The sequence below is a fragment of the Protobothrops mucrosquamatus genome, unplaced genomic scaffold (assembly GCF_001527695.2).
Source record: "Protobothrops mucrosquamatus isolate PMUCROS unplaced genomic scaffold, P.Mucros_1.0 scaffold594, whole genome shotgun sequence".
In the NCBI taxonomy this organism is placed as follows: domain Eukaryota; kingdom Metazoa; phylum Chordata; class Lepidosauria; order Squamata; family Viperidae; genus Protobothrops; species Protobothrops mucrosquamatus.
In genome coordinates, this window is record NW_015386893.1 from 561,098 (window position 1) to 575,640 (window position 14,543).

A 14,543-nucleotide genomic window follows, 5' to 3' on the forward strand; every position below is an offset into this window, starting at 1 on the left:
AGTCATCAGAAGTCAGCCTTAATTTCAGTGAGTCAGTAGGTGCTACCTCCACTAATTATTTCTTGCCAGGATTTCATTGCAGTTGAAGAGGGCAGCCATGCAATCCTAGGAAAGGTACAAATCATTTTAGGGATGTCCCCCACCCATCCTCCAAGGTTTTCTGAAGTGCTATTCTACCCTAGTCTTTACATTTTATTGGCACTCCTTCCTATCACATTAGAAGTTTCAAATATAGTAAAAAAAATAAAGCGAACACAAGAAAAAAGAGGAAGGAAGGAAGGAAGGAAGGAAGGAAGGAAGGAAGGAAGGAAGGAAGGAAGGAAGGAAGGAAGGAAGGAAGGAAGGAAGGAAGGACTTCTGCTCTTCTATGGAGCAGTTGCCATCTTACAAGTTTTCCTCCTTTTTCTTCCCTCCCTTACTCCCCCTTCCTTTTTAACCCTTTATAGACCCCTCCAAACCCAATTCAGTCTTTTCTTCTTTGAAAAAAAGGCCCATAATAGGCTTCCAGTCTTTCAAATATTTTCATTGCTTGAAAGGTCAGCTTTGGCATTTCTGCAAGCTCCATTAATTTTATAATCCAAACTTCTCGGTGGATATTTCATTATTCTTCCACAGTTGTGCATCCAAGAATCTTGCTGCAATTACCATATATAGTATTAATTTCCTGTATTTTTTTTCTAGCTCAATGTTCATAAACCCCAATAAAAACAATTCTGTTTTCATCTTAATGTTGACAAGGATAACCTTTGCATCACAGTATGGGTTTGCACCAAAAATTTATTTGCTTTTTCACATTTTAAAGGACAAAAGAAGAGAGCTGAACTGAAATGTTTGGGGAAATGTACTTCTCTACTAACTCTGATTCAGCAAATTTGCAAATAGATGGCATATCCTCAATGGGTCTCACAGTGTAAATTAAACTTTGGCATTAGACAATCTTACATTATCTCCAGAACTGTATTTATAATATTTGGAGAGAGAAAAAAGTTGTGTTGCCTTCAGTCAGGTACAATTTGGCTTAAAATGTTGTAACTTTTGGCATGAAGTAAATTGAATGTTTTGTAGTACATTGATAAATTAATCACTAGGCCTTTTGGGAGAAAAAATTCAGAAGCACTTTCAGCCTCTCCATTATCTAGTGTAAAAGTGTTGAATTGCTGTTTTCCTGAATTGGAAGTTCCTGGAATTGTTTTCATTAAAAAAAATGGGGCTATATTTGCTGCCTAAAGCAAATAACTGCAAAAGAAGCTTCATTCTGTCTGAATGCTCTGTTGCCAAGACACTTCATCAGAAATGCTGCTATGTGGTTTTGTGTGTGTATGTGTTTGTGTGAATTAGTGTAACTAGACCGTTTTAGATCTTTACTAGTCTCTTGTAGTATAGATAATGAGTTGCTTGGAAAAATTATTATTTATTGTATACTTTGACTACATTGTTTGCAGTCTTTCCTCTTCATACCCATTATACATTTCCACCACCCTTTTTGTGTAGCAATTAATTCTATGTTTTTGTTTAGTTTTGTTCATTTTGTCATTTCATTAAACATTTTTTTCATATTTACTATTGCTCCATATAGTTCTGTGGCCCTCTGAAACATTTTTACCTTTGTTCTAATCAACTTCTCCCTCCTGATTAATCTTCTGCCCAGTCATTTTGTTGAAAGATAAATCTGTCTTCTACTATTTTCTATGAAGTAAATATGAAATTTACTTTCTTTTGCTATTCTACTACCACTATTGTTTATTTCAATTTTTTTTTCTTCTTTTCCACACATCATTTTTCCAATGATCACTGCTGGCATAAAAAATATGATCTGTTGTACATTCAGAACTTCTCAACATCTTCTTTTCTTCAACTAATGCCATCACAGTAAGCAAACTGAAGGAATGAATTCAAGTATAAACTCTACTTTATTTGTGTTAAACGGATTTGATTCTGTGGAGTGTTCAGAGTTAAAAGTTATTTGTACATAGTATTTCTTGGGGTAAAACATAATCGAAGATTCGCTACTATCTCATCTTTCATTCTGACTGAAGTGGCTGGCGGAGAACAGCTTGTGGTTTGTTAATTGTCAGTCAAAGCTGTCACTGTAGGAGAATCTGAGCCAACTAAATATATATAGAGGTAAATGCAGGAGGGTCACGGTAACAGGAGTTAGACAGATGCCTTAATTGTGGTGTACACAGGTTGAAAGCTTGCCTAGGCCTGAGAATTCTTCACCAGCTTCAACACAACTTAGTATGTTTTAAAATTTGATCAACAAATAAAAGAAAATAAATGGTCAGCTTTGTTTCTAGTGTTAGAAATGTTAAATCTTTCTGCTTCTTATTTTGGGTAAAGGGATGGGATGTTGACTACCAATTTGGCTCCAAAGTAACAGCAGCAGCTATTGCAGATATGCAAGTAAGAGGGAGAACAAGTACAACAACTTCACTACACAACGGAATATGTGCGAGTGAGGTCAGAAAGGGCTATTGATGGGGAAATGTTCAATCAGTTTTGGTAGGAGAAAAATCTTGGCATGTCTCCAGGCCTTTGGTGCAAATTGACTATGTAGGTACCAATCATGTAATAACAGTGTTTACACATGATGGTCAAGTGCTAGACCACTATATAAGTCTAGTAAAATAAATAAATCTGAACCTTTGGCAAGTCAGTTGCCAGCCAACATTGGTAATACTGAGCCACACGGGCCAATGGTTTAACTACTCAATTTTACTGAGGGCCGCATCAGCATTACGGTTGCCCTTGGGGGGGCCGGGTAGGTGTGGCCAGAGTGGGTGCAGCCTACTGGGTGGGCGTGGATGGAGTGGGTGTGGCCTACTGGGTGGGCATGGCCAGTTCTACATCATTCGCATCAAGGGTGCCTGTGGGGGGCCTGGGCAGGAGTGGGACAGATCTGAGGGTCTCTGGCAGAAGGGGGTGGGATCGGGGCAAGTGCCAAGGCATGGTCCACCGGGGCAAGTGCCAAGATGGCCACCACAAAATTATACATTGGCTCCCGGCTGGCTTGGCCCAGGGCCAAAGCAGCGGGGGCCGTTCCCTCACTGTTTCCAGGATGGCTTTGCGGGCCACATGAAACCACTTCGCGGGCCGCATCCGGCCCCCGCGCCTTGTGTTTGACATGTCTGAACTACTCAATAAAAGACAGCACATGGTCTAGACCGCTGAAATTACAGATCATTTGCAAAATGTACATGGAGTTCTAAGTTTGGGAATTGCTGTTCATTTTGCTGTGGAGGCTTCTATATAACCAAGTCATACGCTATACCTTCAGAGCAGAGAAAACGTTGCTGAAAATAAAGTGCTCCTCACTGAGCATTTTAAACTGCAATATGCTATATATGTGTGTGTGGATGTGGATGTGTACACTCACACATGCAGAGAGAAATAGAGTTCAATGTTTCAGGGGATTAATTTTCCATGGCAATAAAGCCTCTGATATCTGGAAGTTTTCCAGCAATAATACTCAGACGCTGTATAGATTTTCAGTAGTTTTATTGAAAAATGCCTCTTTTGTTTCAGAAATAAATAATATAAGGCAGTGAAATTCACAATTTGCAGTTAAAATATAAAAGCAGCAATTCTATATCCATAGTCTTGCAAACAATTTCCAACTGCTTTTTTTCTGATAACTATGAAACATTATATTCTGGAGAGAAGGGGAATCATAACTAAATATACAACACAAACATGCAATTCCATCTCTGCAGGATTGACTGCAATTTGGCATAAATGTTAAAGTCTCTAAAACAAGGAAAATTAAGCCATTACTTCTTTTAAAATTGTATCCAGTTGATACAAGGATGCCAGCTATATTATTTAAAGGTTTGTGGTTGTTAAAAGGGATGCATAAAAGCAGTACTGTATGTGCCCTGCAAGATATATGCAAAAAGTAGAAGAAATTGCTCATGTGGAAAGGGAAATTTCTTCTTTTATTAGATGTTGCAGATTGGTAACAGTGACTGAATTACTGAGCAAGCAATTTGATGAGGAAGAAAATGATAAGGCAAGCTCTTCCATTGCTGAGACATCCAGATTACTTGTAGTAGCTGTGAAGAAGGTGGGATTTCTGTGGTTGTTATATATATATATATATATATATTAAAAGAACTGTAGCCTTGCGGTCACTTTGATGCACTTGTTAAGGTTTAACACAGCCACCTGAAGCACAGGTATATTACAGGCATTCCAAGAGAGACAGAGAGAGAACGAAATGTGTAGCAACATCTATTGCTATTCCCACATACGCCAGATATTTCTCAGAAGATTTAAGTTGTACTTCTGCTTGGAAACACGGTAGGAGGAATAGCATATCTACATATGAGAGAATGGCAACAACAAAAACAAATACCCAAAGGGAGAGGGGGTGGGGAGAGAGGAGTGAGAAAATAAGACATTTATGGTTTTGTTTTTGCTTTTCTTGATAAGGAACGTTTCCAGCGCATATGTTCAGGGAACCCAGGTGAGTGCATATCAGATCCATAGTCCTCATAGTGCTCATCTCTTCTTTCAGGTTCCACTGGTACTATGTAGGCCTCACTGTCAGGCTGATATGGTCCACTGTCAGGTACATAGGACTCTGGTTGAAAATAGTTGTCCAATGGAACATCAAAGTTATTATCATATGTCTTTGAATCAAGAGGGGATTTCTTTTTCTTAAGTTTAAAAGCAGGCTATTAGGTCGTTGATGTTTTGTTTTAGTAAATCTGGGATGGTTTGTCTTTTTCTTTTAGTTAATCCTCAGGGCTTTTATTCGGAAGTGATTTCATTTAAAAAAAAAAACCCCACCCTAACCAATGATCCTAAAATCAATAATTTATGTAGAAATTCTGCTACGCATATGGATCTCAACAAGGGGAGTTGTGACTGAGGCATTGATTGCCCTTGCCTTTGACATGAAGGCTGGAGCTTTATATGTGTGTCCAGCAAAAACAGGTGGCCAGAAGGGGAAGTACCATGTTTTGTCTGTTGAAGAATTTTTTTCTGCTCCCTTTCAAAAACTTTTTTTTTTAATGGCAAACTAACATAAACAAAATTTAAACAAAAATAATAACGTCCACATCTAAAATATTGAAAACTGAAGTTCTGTGCAAAAATTAAGTCTCTTAGGGAGCAAAGAGACTTAATGGCAAGCAAATTAGCAAGTCCTACTTGCAGCTTAGTCTCTAACATTGATTTTGTGCAATGTAGACATAATGATCATTCAAAAATAATTTCAATTTGGGAGAAGAAAAAATTCTGAAACAGAAAGAATACTGGCACAATTTAAGGACTACAATGCTCAAAATAATTTTGAGGTTTAGGTTTTTTTTTTAAGGTAAGTATTAAAATTACAAACCCTAAAGTCAAGCCTTGAGTAATTTCCAGTGAAAACAGTTGAGATTTATTAATCTCAATTAGTCACAATTAGTTGTAATTTACTCCATTTATTTCACTGGGACACAATTAATTTTAGTAGGCTTAATGTATACTTAAGTAATCTTTAAGAGTTCCACTTAAGTGAAAGCCAATTATTAAAACAAATGCTTTGTTCAAATGGGAAAACTTCATGTATGCAACATTGTTTTATTCAAAATAGTTCCCTATGGGCGTGGCAGAAATTTACACCAAGTTGTCGCCATTGACAATATCAGTAACTACTATTTTCTGACAAATGTGCCTCATATCCAATTGAACCAGAGCTAGTGCTAGAGGAACACCAAAGATTTCAGGAAAATCAGAATCAAAATTAATTATATTTTCAGCACTTGTAAGAAGATTACATATACAAAAAAGCCTCAAGTCCTGAATAAGGTAAGACGGAGATAAGAATAACAAAGAAAAGAGAGAAAGACTTCGAGAGTTTCGAAGAAATTATGCTGGCACAAATTAAAAAGCAGCAGGAAGTTTGAATGCAAAAGCATGATGTAATGTTAACTAGGTTTAGTGGACATGATTCCATACAAATCATTTACAAGCCAGAATTAGTTCATTATTTACAGTCATTTTCTGTTTTGCCAAGGTAAATATATTATGGTGTTATGTTCATTAATATGTTTATAAGCCTCCGCTGCCATTCTAGTAACTTGGTTTTGATATAATTGGACAATAAGTACAGGGAGATTGAGTTTACATCCCTTGCTTTGTCAAATGCCATTGCCCTTTACTGCAATAACAAATGCTTGTTAGTAAGTACATTCTTTTAAAAAGAGCATCTCCCCTCTTATGAGGCCAACACTATTTATGTAACCATTATCTATAATGAAATAACCATACAGATTCACGTCCAAGTAAGCACGTGCACAAACATCTCAGAAACAGGATTTTCATGAAAATTCAAACTGTAAGCAGCACTGACGGCATAGAAAATTTGTTAGCCGGATCCTGAAATAGGTCGAAGATTTAGTTTTCAGGGTTGAACAGCTGTGCAAAACTGTTTTTCATTCATTACATCCATGAGAGTTAAATTGTATGTATATCTATCTATATATATATATATATGCCAGATTATTTTCTGAAAGGGTAGCACTTCAGTATTACTTTCCATTTATTTCTCATTCAATTGTTGATATTGTGCAAATTTTGCATTATGGCTTGTTCTATTGAATTTGATCTACCCATCAATACTATGAATGTGTGTGTACATATATATATATATATCTATATATATTCACGTATACATGCAAACAACATAACAGCAATATCACGTATAAGGTGCTACAGTGCACACAACAAATTAGTGATCAATATTAAGGGCCTGGAATCTTTTCTTGAAGAGGCCTTAAATATATGGCATGGTCACTGGTTATGATCCTTCCCAATTTAGTGATTTGGTATCCTGTGGTCACAAATATCCAGCATTTAAGTTCCTTTGACCATTCAGTGCCCCAAATTGACTCTTCTCAGAAGAAATTTGCATAATAGACCAATATAGTAGATTCCATTGAATTTGATACAGTGCAAATAATGACTTCCCATGCCCTAACCCTTGCCTAGTTGTCTGCACTGTATCACAAAATGACATTTGAGATGGAAAATTAGATTTCAGGTACTAATTTTGTATAGATAATCCCATCACGAATCAGAAAGATGAACGCAGAAATGGCAAACTCTGTTCTTTATACTTTAGACGAATGGTCAACCTTGTTCAGAAGTACAGGAGTAGTTTGATGGAGAAGGAAAACAGGAAGAAGAAGGAAAAATGGTCAATTATGTCCTAAGAACAATGTGCCTTATCCTTTCACTTTAAATATTAGAAATAAATTAGATTGAAATATATAAACTACTTTTTGCCTTAAAGTAAAATTGGCACTTCAAACTGGGACAAAGCTACTTCAAAAACTGGATAAATTTTATAAACATGAAAGAAACCAGTGATGAGAATCACAACAAATATGTCTAAATCTGATGGAGTTGGAAAGCTTACACTGTTCAGCAGTTGAGTTATAGTTCAGTTTTAATGTCTAATTAATTCTACTTTTATTAGAACTTTTCACTGCATAAAATTATTCGTGCTGAACAAGCTTTTATTAAAGTATTCAACGACATTTAAGTTCTCAATAACCTACCTGGGTATCCTTGGCCATTGTAAGCAATGCTAGCACACAGGGATGAATCACAGTATCCAGGGGTCCCAGGAGGGCCTCTGATACCACCATTACCAGGTCGGCCAGGTGGCCCAGGTGGACCTCGGGAACCTGTAGAACCTGGTGGGCCACTTCTGGATTCTCCTTGTGGACCTAATTGTAGAATGAAAAGGAAGGTATTGTATCAATAAATTCAGTACGAGGCAGTTTAGTAAAGTGGCTGGCAAAATTAAAAACTAGATTACATTCAAGCATATAGTTAAGGAATGTTTCTGTTCGGTTTCAACATATGGTGTTAATGAAACAACCACAGGAAACCAAAACGTAACTCATCATTAGTTGTTTCCCTGATTTTAAGATCTTTAGTCATAGAAAATTGTTTTGGCCTGACTGAGTCTGGTGGATTACACAGGGAAGCAACTTCTATGTTACGTTTCAAATAAAGCATAAGATTACTTTAATTTTGCTACTCCATAGCTTTAGAATAGATGAGATAATGTTTTCCTTGGAACCATTTATGTTCATGGTTAAAAGAAATGGAAGTTTTCATAAAATGAAGGTAGAAATTGTTATGAGCTTATTATGGAGTTTGTCATGAACATTCAATAGTAAATTGAAGACAGAAGCAATGAGACAGAATCTGACTAACCCAGCCAAGATCTAAATAAGTAACCAAACTATAATGATAGCAAAACTAGCCATCATGACAACATCATGATCTATGAGAGAGCCCTGTAACTTTGTATATGGAGAGAGAAAGACAGACAGAGACAGAGAGAGGGGGGGGAGAGGGAGGGAGGGAAGGGGGAGAGGGAGAAGTATCACAAACAAAAGTCAATTGCTACTATGTAATTACTCAATACTTTCAACTGATATGTGGCCTTAAGGAGGATGAGCAACATGATGAATGAATAAAAGTTTCAAAAATTTGGTAATATATATCTTTATTTTTAATAGTATATATCACTATTATAACCTACCTGGTGGCCCTGGCAAACCTCGTGATCCTTGTATTCCAATTCCTCTTTCACCTTTCTCTCCAGGCGGCCCTAAACCACACCAAAAAGAAACTATATTCAAGCTGCGTCACAGAAGTGATGGCTTCAATTGCTCAGGAAACATCTAATGTCGGCAGTTTAATCAATGCCATTTTGAGCAACTTTGAGCAGTTTTCATGGTCTGATATTTGAGGTTCACGTATGTTCTTTGTTTTGCTGATAGTCCCACCACTGTTCTAAACCCTGAAAGTTTAGAACCCTCCCACCTTCAGGGGAATATCCCCATGACTCTAAGGACAACCCACCTCGCTCGCCAGGGGATCCTTGCATGCCAGGTGAGCCCGGAAATCCTGGCCTGCCTCCACTTCCAGGCTCTCCTGAGGACCCAGGAGATCCAGGGGGACCTGGTGGCCCTGGAGGTCCAGGCTGGCTGCGACTTGAATGGTAATCGTTTGGAATTTGATTTAGCATCTGGTTAAATCGGGTCATTTGGTCTTTTTTGGGGACAAAAAAAGAAGAAATAGATTAATTAAAAGAGTGAATAATGAAACATCTTTGTGAATGAAACTCTGGTGCCAGAGTTGAAACCAGTACAGTTTACCATTTTAAAAAGAAAGAACTATTCAGCGAATGGAAGACTTATGCATATTCTTATATCCTTTCCCTTCCCCAACTCAATCAGGAATAAATTGTGCTGTATAGCCACTTAAGATACTTGATTATGTACTGATTTCTCTGATAAATTTTTTACTACTCCTCTACAGTTCCTACCTACCAGTAAAAATATATACATTAAATCTAGGCTAATAAATAGCCAAATATGTGTAACTGTCTAAAGTGATGCAGATGTGCTGTCGGCACAAGTGCCTCCTGGATTATGACCAGTGAATAATAAACAGTTAGGATGGTTACTTGAAGAATGGGGGGTGGGGGGTGGGAGAGGAAATGCATTACTAAACAGGACATTGAAAATAGCACATGTAAATTTTCGTAAGTTAGCACAGGGTTTTTCAATGGTATTCCACAAAACCCTAGAATTCCATAAGAAATAGACAGTGAGATCCTAAGAGATAAAAACATTCGTTGATTGTTGTTTTTTAACTAACAGATTCTCCAGTTCTAGTCCAGCTGGGTGGCGTTGGGTCAGCCCCTTCTCTCAGCCCTAAGAAGAAGGCAATGACAAATCACTTCTGAAAAACCTTGCCCAGAAAACTACAAAAACACATCCAGGCTATTGCCAGGAGTCAACACTGATTCAAAGGCACAAAACAAAACAAAATGTTAATTTGCAAGCATAAATCTAAATGTTAAAAAAGAATTACTCCTAGCAATACTATCCTTCTCAGCTTGACTTCTGGCACAGACTCCTGAACTAACGAAGGTGCCATTGATAAGCAACTGAAAATATTTTGTTCTACCTCCTATAGGGATTGTGAACTAATATGCACGTGTAAAAGAAACTCTCTTCTGATTTCCCATTAAGAAAACAACCCTTTAGAGCAGAGGTCTTTAAACTTGGCCCTTTTATGACTTGTGGACTTCAACTCAGCCTGGCTGAGGAATTCTGGGAGTTGAAGTCCACAAGTCATAAAAGGGCCAAGTTTAAAGACCCCTGCTTTAGAGGAAGGCTGTTATAGAGCATATGGCTATTCTGCAAACATCCCACATGCTTAAAATCTACAGTGTGTTAATGTCTGACAACTTGGTATACGGCTTTTGTGATAGAAGCACCACTTACTGTTGATCATTTGTTCGCAGACTTGTCTTGCCACAGCTCGCATAATACTCTGGGAAGCAATGTCTCCCTTAAATAAATAAAATGATTGTTGGTTTATATCTCATCGTAAAAAAAACTGCATTTAATAAGTTAAAAAATGTATGTGAATTAATTCTAAAGCTGCACTTACTCGGTCACCTTTTTCACCTTTCAATCCAACTGGACCCTGTAACAGATTATAGTCCATCAAAATGTTATCACAGGACAGCTTTGTAAAGCACAAATAAATGACACAGGTAGCAAAAACCAAAAGAATGAATTAAAATATATATATATAGTGAATGTTTCTGTATCAAATGAGCAACAGTCAGGAATTGGGGGGGGGAGGCTTAAGTAAACAGCCTCATAACATTTAGAGTCAGGGTATCATCTACATATGCAGAAAAAAGATGTGGTGAAATATTAAGCAGAATCTCATTATGCAGCATTGTAGAACATATGAACAACTTGGAGCTTTATTTATACGCAGCATAAACAATGTGCAGGGTGGGGCTAAGTAAGGATTGTGAAGATTCATGATTGTGCTTCATCCTCTTTTTCCAGCAGCTTCCCCTCTTTCTTCCCTACCACCCATCGGCTTGGCTGCTGACCTCTGTTCCCTTCTATACCTTTTCTGGTGGAGCAATCAGGCTTCATTCCCTAGAGAAAACATAGCCCCATTTCATCCATGTATGGACCCAAACAGCCAAAATGTATGTGTTTCTTTTCAAGCACCAAAACCAGCTGTTTCATTCATTTGGAAACTGCACGGGATCTTTTACTTGATAACGTATTTAAATTCTGATTTCTTTTTTTAATATACATACCCTTCACTCTATTTCCTTTTGTGGTAAGCAACATGATGCAATACACAAAAAAAGAAGTAAGAAATAGTAAGGAAAAGGAATTGAGGTATGAGAAGAAAAGGTAGCTATATATCAAACACTTTGATCTGCAAATCATTCTTGCTTGCTCTGCATCCATGAACTGTTTCAAACATTGTTTTGTGATCTTCCTGTTTGCCCTTTTAACAGATAAAATGCTTTATAGCAGTACTACCTATATATATATGTATGTTTATAGCCTTTAAATTCTAATGGGTCATGAATACAGAAATTGGTCTCATATGTTTAAGGAATATGGGAAACTACTACATAAAACATGAATCAAAATAGTTCAAAAGCATTGGCTATGTCTTCCTAGATTTCAGACACTGGTCTCTCCTTTTTTTCCCCTCCTCAAAATGCTGAACTTTTTGCAATCAAAGCAGTTATATGACCATTGAGCTATATTCTATCTCTGGTTCCAAGAGAGATTTTTATTAATAAAATATATTCCATTCTGCCTTGACAATGAAACCCAGTTATCTATAACTAATGCTAATGTAATGATCAGGCAGCCTTTTAAGTGTGTAACTTTCAACTTTATCATCTGAAACAGATCTGTTTAGAGACGTCCATAAGAGTGATTTGAGAAAGAAGATGTATTCGAATACATTAGTATTTCTATTTTTCCTCTGAGACATTCCTTCAGTATTGTTTTCTGTAGTGTATTCCAATCTCTATGAATGCCAATTCTGAATGCCAATTCAATGAGAAAATAGGGTAGGTCTGTATATAGTTAATGTTCAGTTTCTGTACAATAAATGGATAAAATAAGTTTCAAAAGTTACACAATTGAGCATTGATCTCTTTTCAACTAATGCTCCCCTCATTTTTAATTAAAATGAAATGTGGAAGAAACAATCTAACTACCTGATGAAATATCATAAGGAATTGTCCAAGCAACTGTTGTTATTCCCTGGAATAAGGAGACTTCATTTCAGAGCCTCCCCCAACTCTAATTGTTAAAAAATAAAAACTCTTTCAAGTCAAGCTTGTCTTCATATGTGTAGTCCTTGGCAATAACATGCACATGGCTTCCCTCTGTCTTCTTCCTTGATTGTTTTGCAGCCTGTCTAAGCTACAGTCCTGGAATTTCCAAATTGTCCCACATCCAGATATTAGCCAGGTCCAGTCCTGCTTAGTTTCCAAACTAAGTTCAGTCATGTGCTGTTTCATTTATTAAAAGCAACACTGAAGGAGTTGGTTAGAGCGAAGTTGTCAGAGTGATTGACTGTTCTACTATATGCACTTTATACTACAGACATTCAGCAATAGTATTTTGTAAATACACACAAACAAGCATACAAATAATCCATCTGTAGGACGTTTGTGTGTATAACTCTTAATACAATCCTTTCAGAATGTAATATAACTGAATAAGCTATATTCCTTTATTAGCAAATGGAAGAGACCTCCCCCATTCCAAAATCTACTGCCTCTCTTCTTTAACCAATGTCATTGGCTTACTCTGAATATTAAATATTTTTGCAAATGTCTCCCTGAAATGTGTCACTTAATGCTTTGTCATCAGCTCAGCAAAAGACACCAGTAGATCTGGTACTAGTCAGTGTCTTTCAAAACTTCTCAATGTGTTTTTAAGCTTAATGATACACAAAAATATTCCAGAAGTCAGGACCAGAACATCACTGTATGCAATTAAATACAATTGTCAGTATTTATAAAATATGACACCGAGATCATGAACAAAAGTAAAACATTTACACTAGAGATAATTTCAAATATAGGGACTTCAGCATCAAGCATGCCGACTCAAAATGCCCTTTTATATTCTTAAGTCTGGTTGTGGATGTAAGATTCAGAGAGCACATCTGTCTCTGTTTCATAATTCTTTGTTATTGCCAGACTATTTAGAATGAAGTAACATCAGCAACATGCACTGAAAATGAAGACAGCATATGCTCATAGACCTATGACAAAGTACCCTTAGGAAGCCACAGCAATAGCAGACTCCATCTCTCCAAAAGAAAAATAAAATAACCCCAAAAGAGCACACTGAGTGGATAATTAAAGCATTATTCAAATAATTTAAAGAGTTGTTATACAGAATAAAGTCATGACCTGTTGATATGTGTGTGTGTGTAGAATGCAGGTCATACGACAATAATCTTAAACAATGATTCTAAATCTTATTTATTTGGACAAATATGCTCTACCAGGGTTTGACAATGCAGTGTCTGTATACACCCTGGATATATAATTCACTTAGATGGCAACTGACTCCCCAATTAAATGAACAAGTTTAATTTTTAAAATCCTGAGAGAGATTTGGGAAGAAAGCCATAACCTCATAAGATGATAAATGAGAAAGGCAAAATGTTCAAAAACCTGGTGATCTTGAGAAATATTAGCCATTTCAAATTGGATATGATTGATAGTTACTTATGATACTCTTATGGACTTTACAGTTTGGGAACTATTGATTTTAGCCAATAGGGAGCCATGTGCTAGTTCTATGTTGGAACAAGAAAAGAACAATTTGATATGAAATCAATTATCTAGATTGGGTGGATCCATTTTACCAGATATGTTCAAGCAGAGGGTAAAGAGCAATAGGTCAGGGTTGTTCTAATTTGAATTCCTTCACTGGCTCAAGAAAGTTTGGTCCCTTGATAAAGGGAAAAAAATAGATCCAGGAAACTACAGACCTATCAGCCTGACCTCAATACTTGGGAAGATTCTGGAAAAGATAATCAAGCAAGGAATCAACAAACACCTAGAGGCAAACAAAGTCATAACCAAAAGCCAACATGGATTTGTCAAAAACAGATCATGCCAGACAAAACATATTGCATTCTTTGACCAGGTGACAATATTAGTGGACCAAAGGAATGCTGTGGATATAATTTACTTGGACTTCAGTAAGGCATTTGTTAAAGTAGACCACAACCTACTACTAGGTAAGATAGAAAAATGTGGGTTAGACAGCATCACCACCAGATGGATTCGTAACTGGCTGACCAACTGCACTCAACGTGTAGTCCTCAATGGAACTGCATCTACATGGAGGGAAAGATGCAGTGGGGTACCCCAAGGCTCTGTTTTAGGCCCAGTACTCTTCAACATCTTCATCAATGATTTGGATGAGGGGATAGTTGGGGAACTCATCAAATTTGCAGACGACACCAAGCTGGCAGGAATAGCCAGCAGTGTGCTGCAGCTACCAAAAAAGCCAACACAATGCCAGGCTGCATTAACAGAGGGATAGAATCAAAATCACGTGAAGTGTTAATGCCACTTTACAATGCCTTGGTAAGACCACACTTGGAATAATGCATCCAGTTTTGGTCACCACGATGTAAAAAAGATGTTGAGACTC

The 14,543-nt window shown here is 37.0% G+C and overlaps 1 protein-coding gene across 1 annotated transcript in view; it reads right to left on the reverse strand.

Moving 5' to 3' along the window:
* Positions 1–3,489: 3,489 nt before the first annotated feature.
* Positions 3,490–14,543, reverse strand: part of COL12A1 (collagen type XII alpha 1 chain) — a 121,833-nt gene continuing 110,779 nt past the window's right edge. The window contains exons 56-61 of the mRNA XM_029284440.1: positions 10,474–10,509; positions 10,305–10,371; positions 8,872–9,060; positions 8,549–8,617; positions 7,551–7,721; positions 3,490–4,582 (exon numbers count right to left, since the gene is read on the reverse strand). Of these exons, the coding sequence (XP_029140273.1) occupies positions 4,401–4,582; positions 7,551–7,721; positions 8,549–8,617; positions 8,872–9,060; positions 10,305–10,371; positions 10,474–10,509 (714 nt within the window). The 3' untranslated portion in view covers positions 3,490–4,400. The remainder of the gene's footprint in view (positions 4,583–7,550; positions 7,722–8,548; positions 8,618–8,871; positions 9,061–10,304; positions 10,372–10,473; positions 10,510–14,543) is intronic.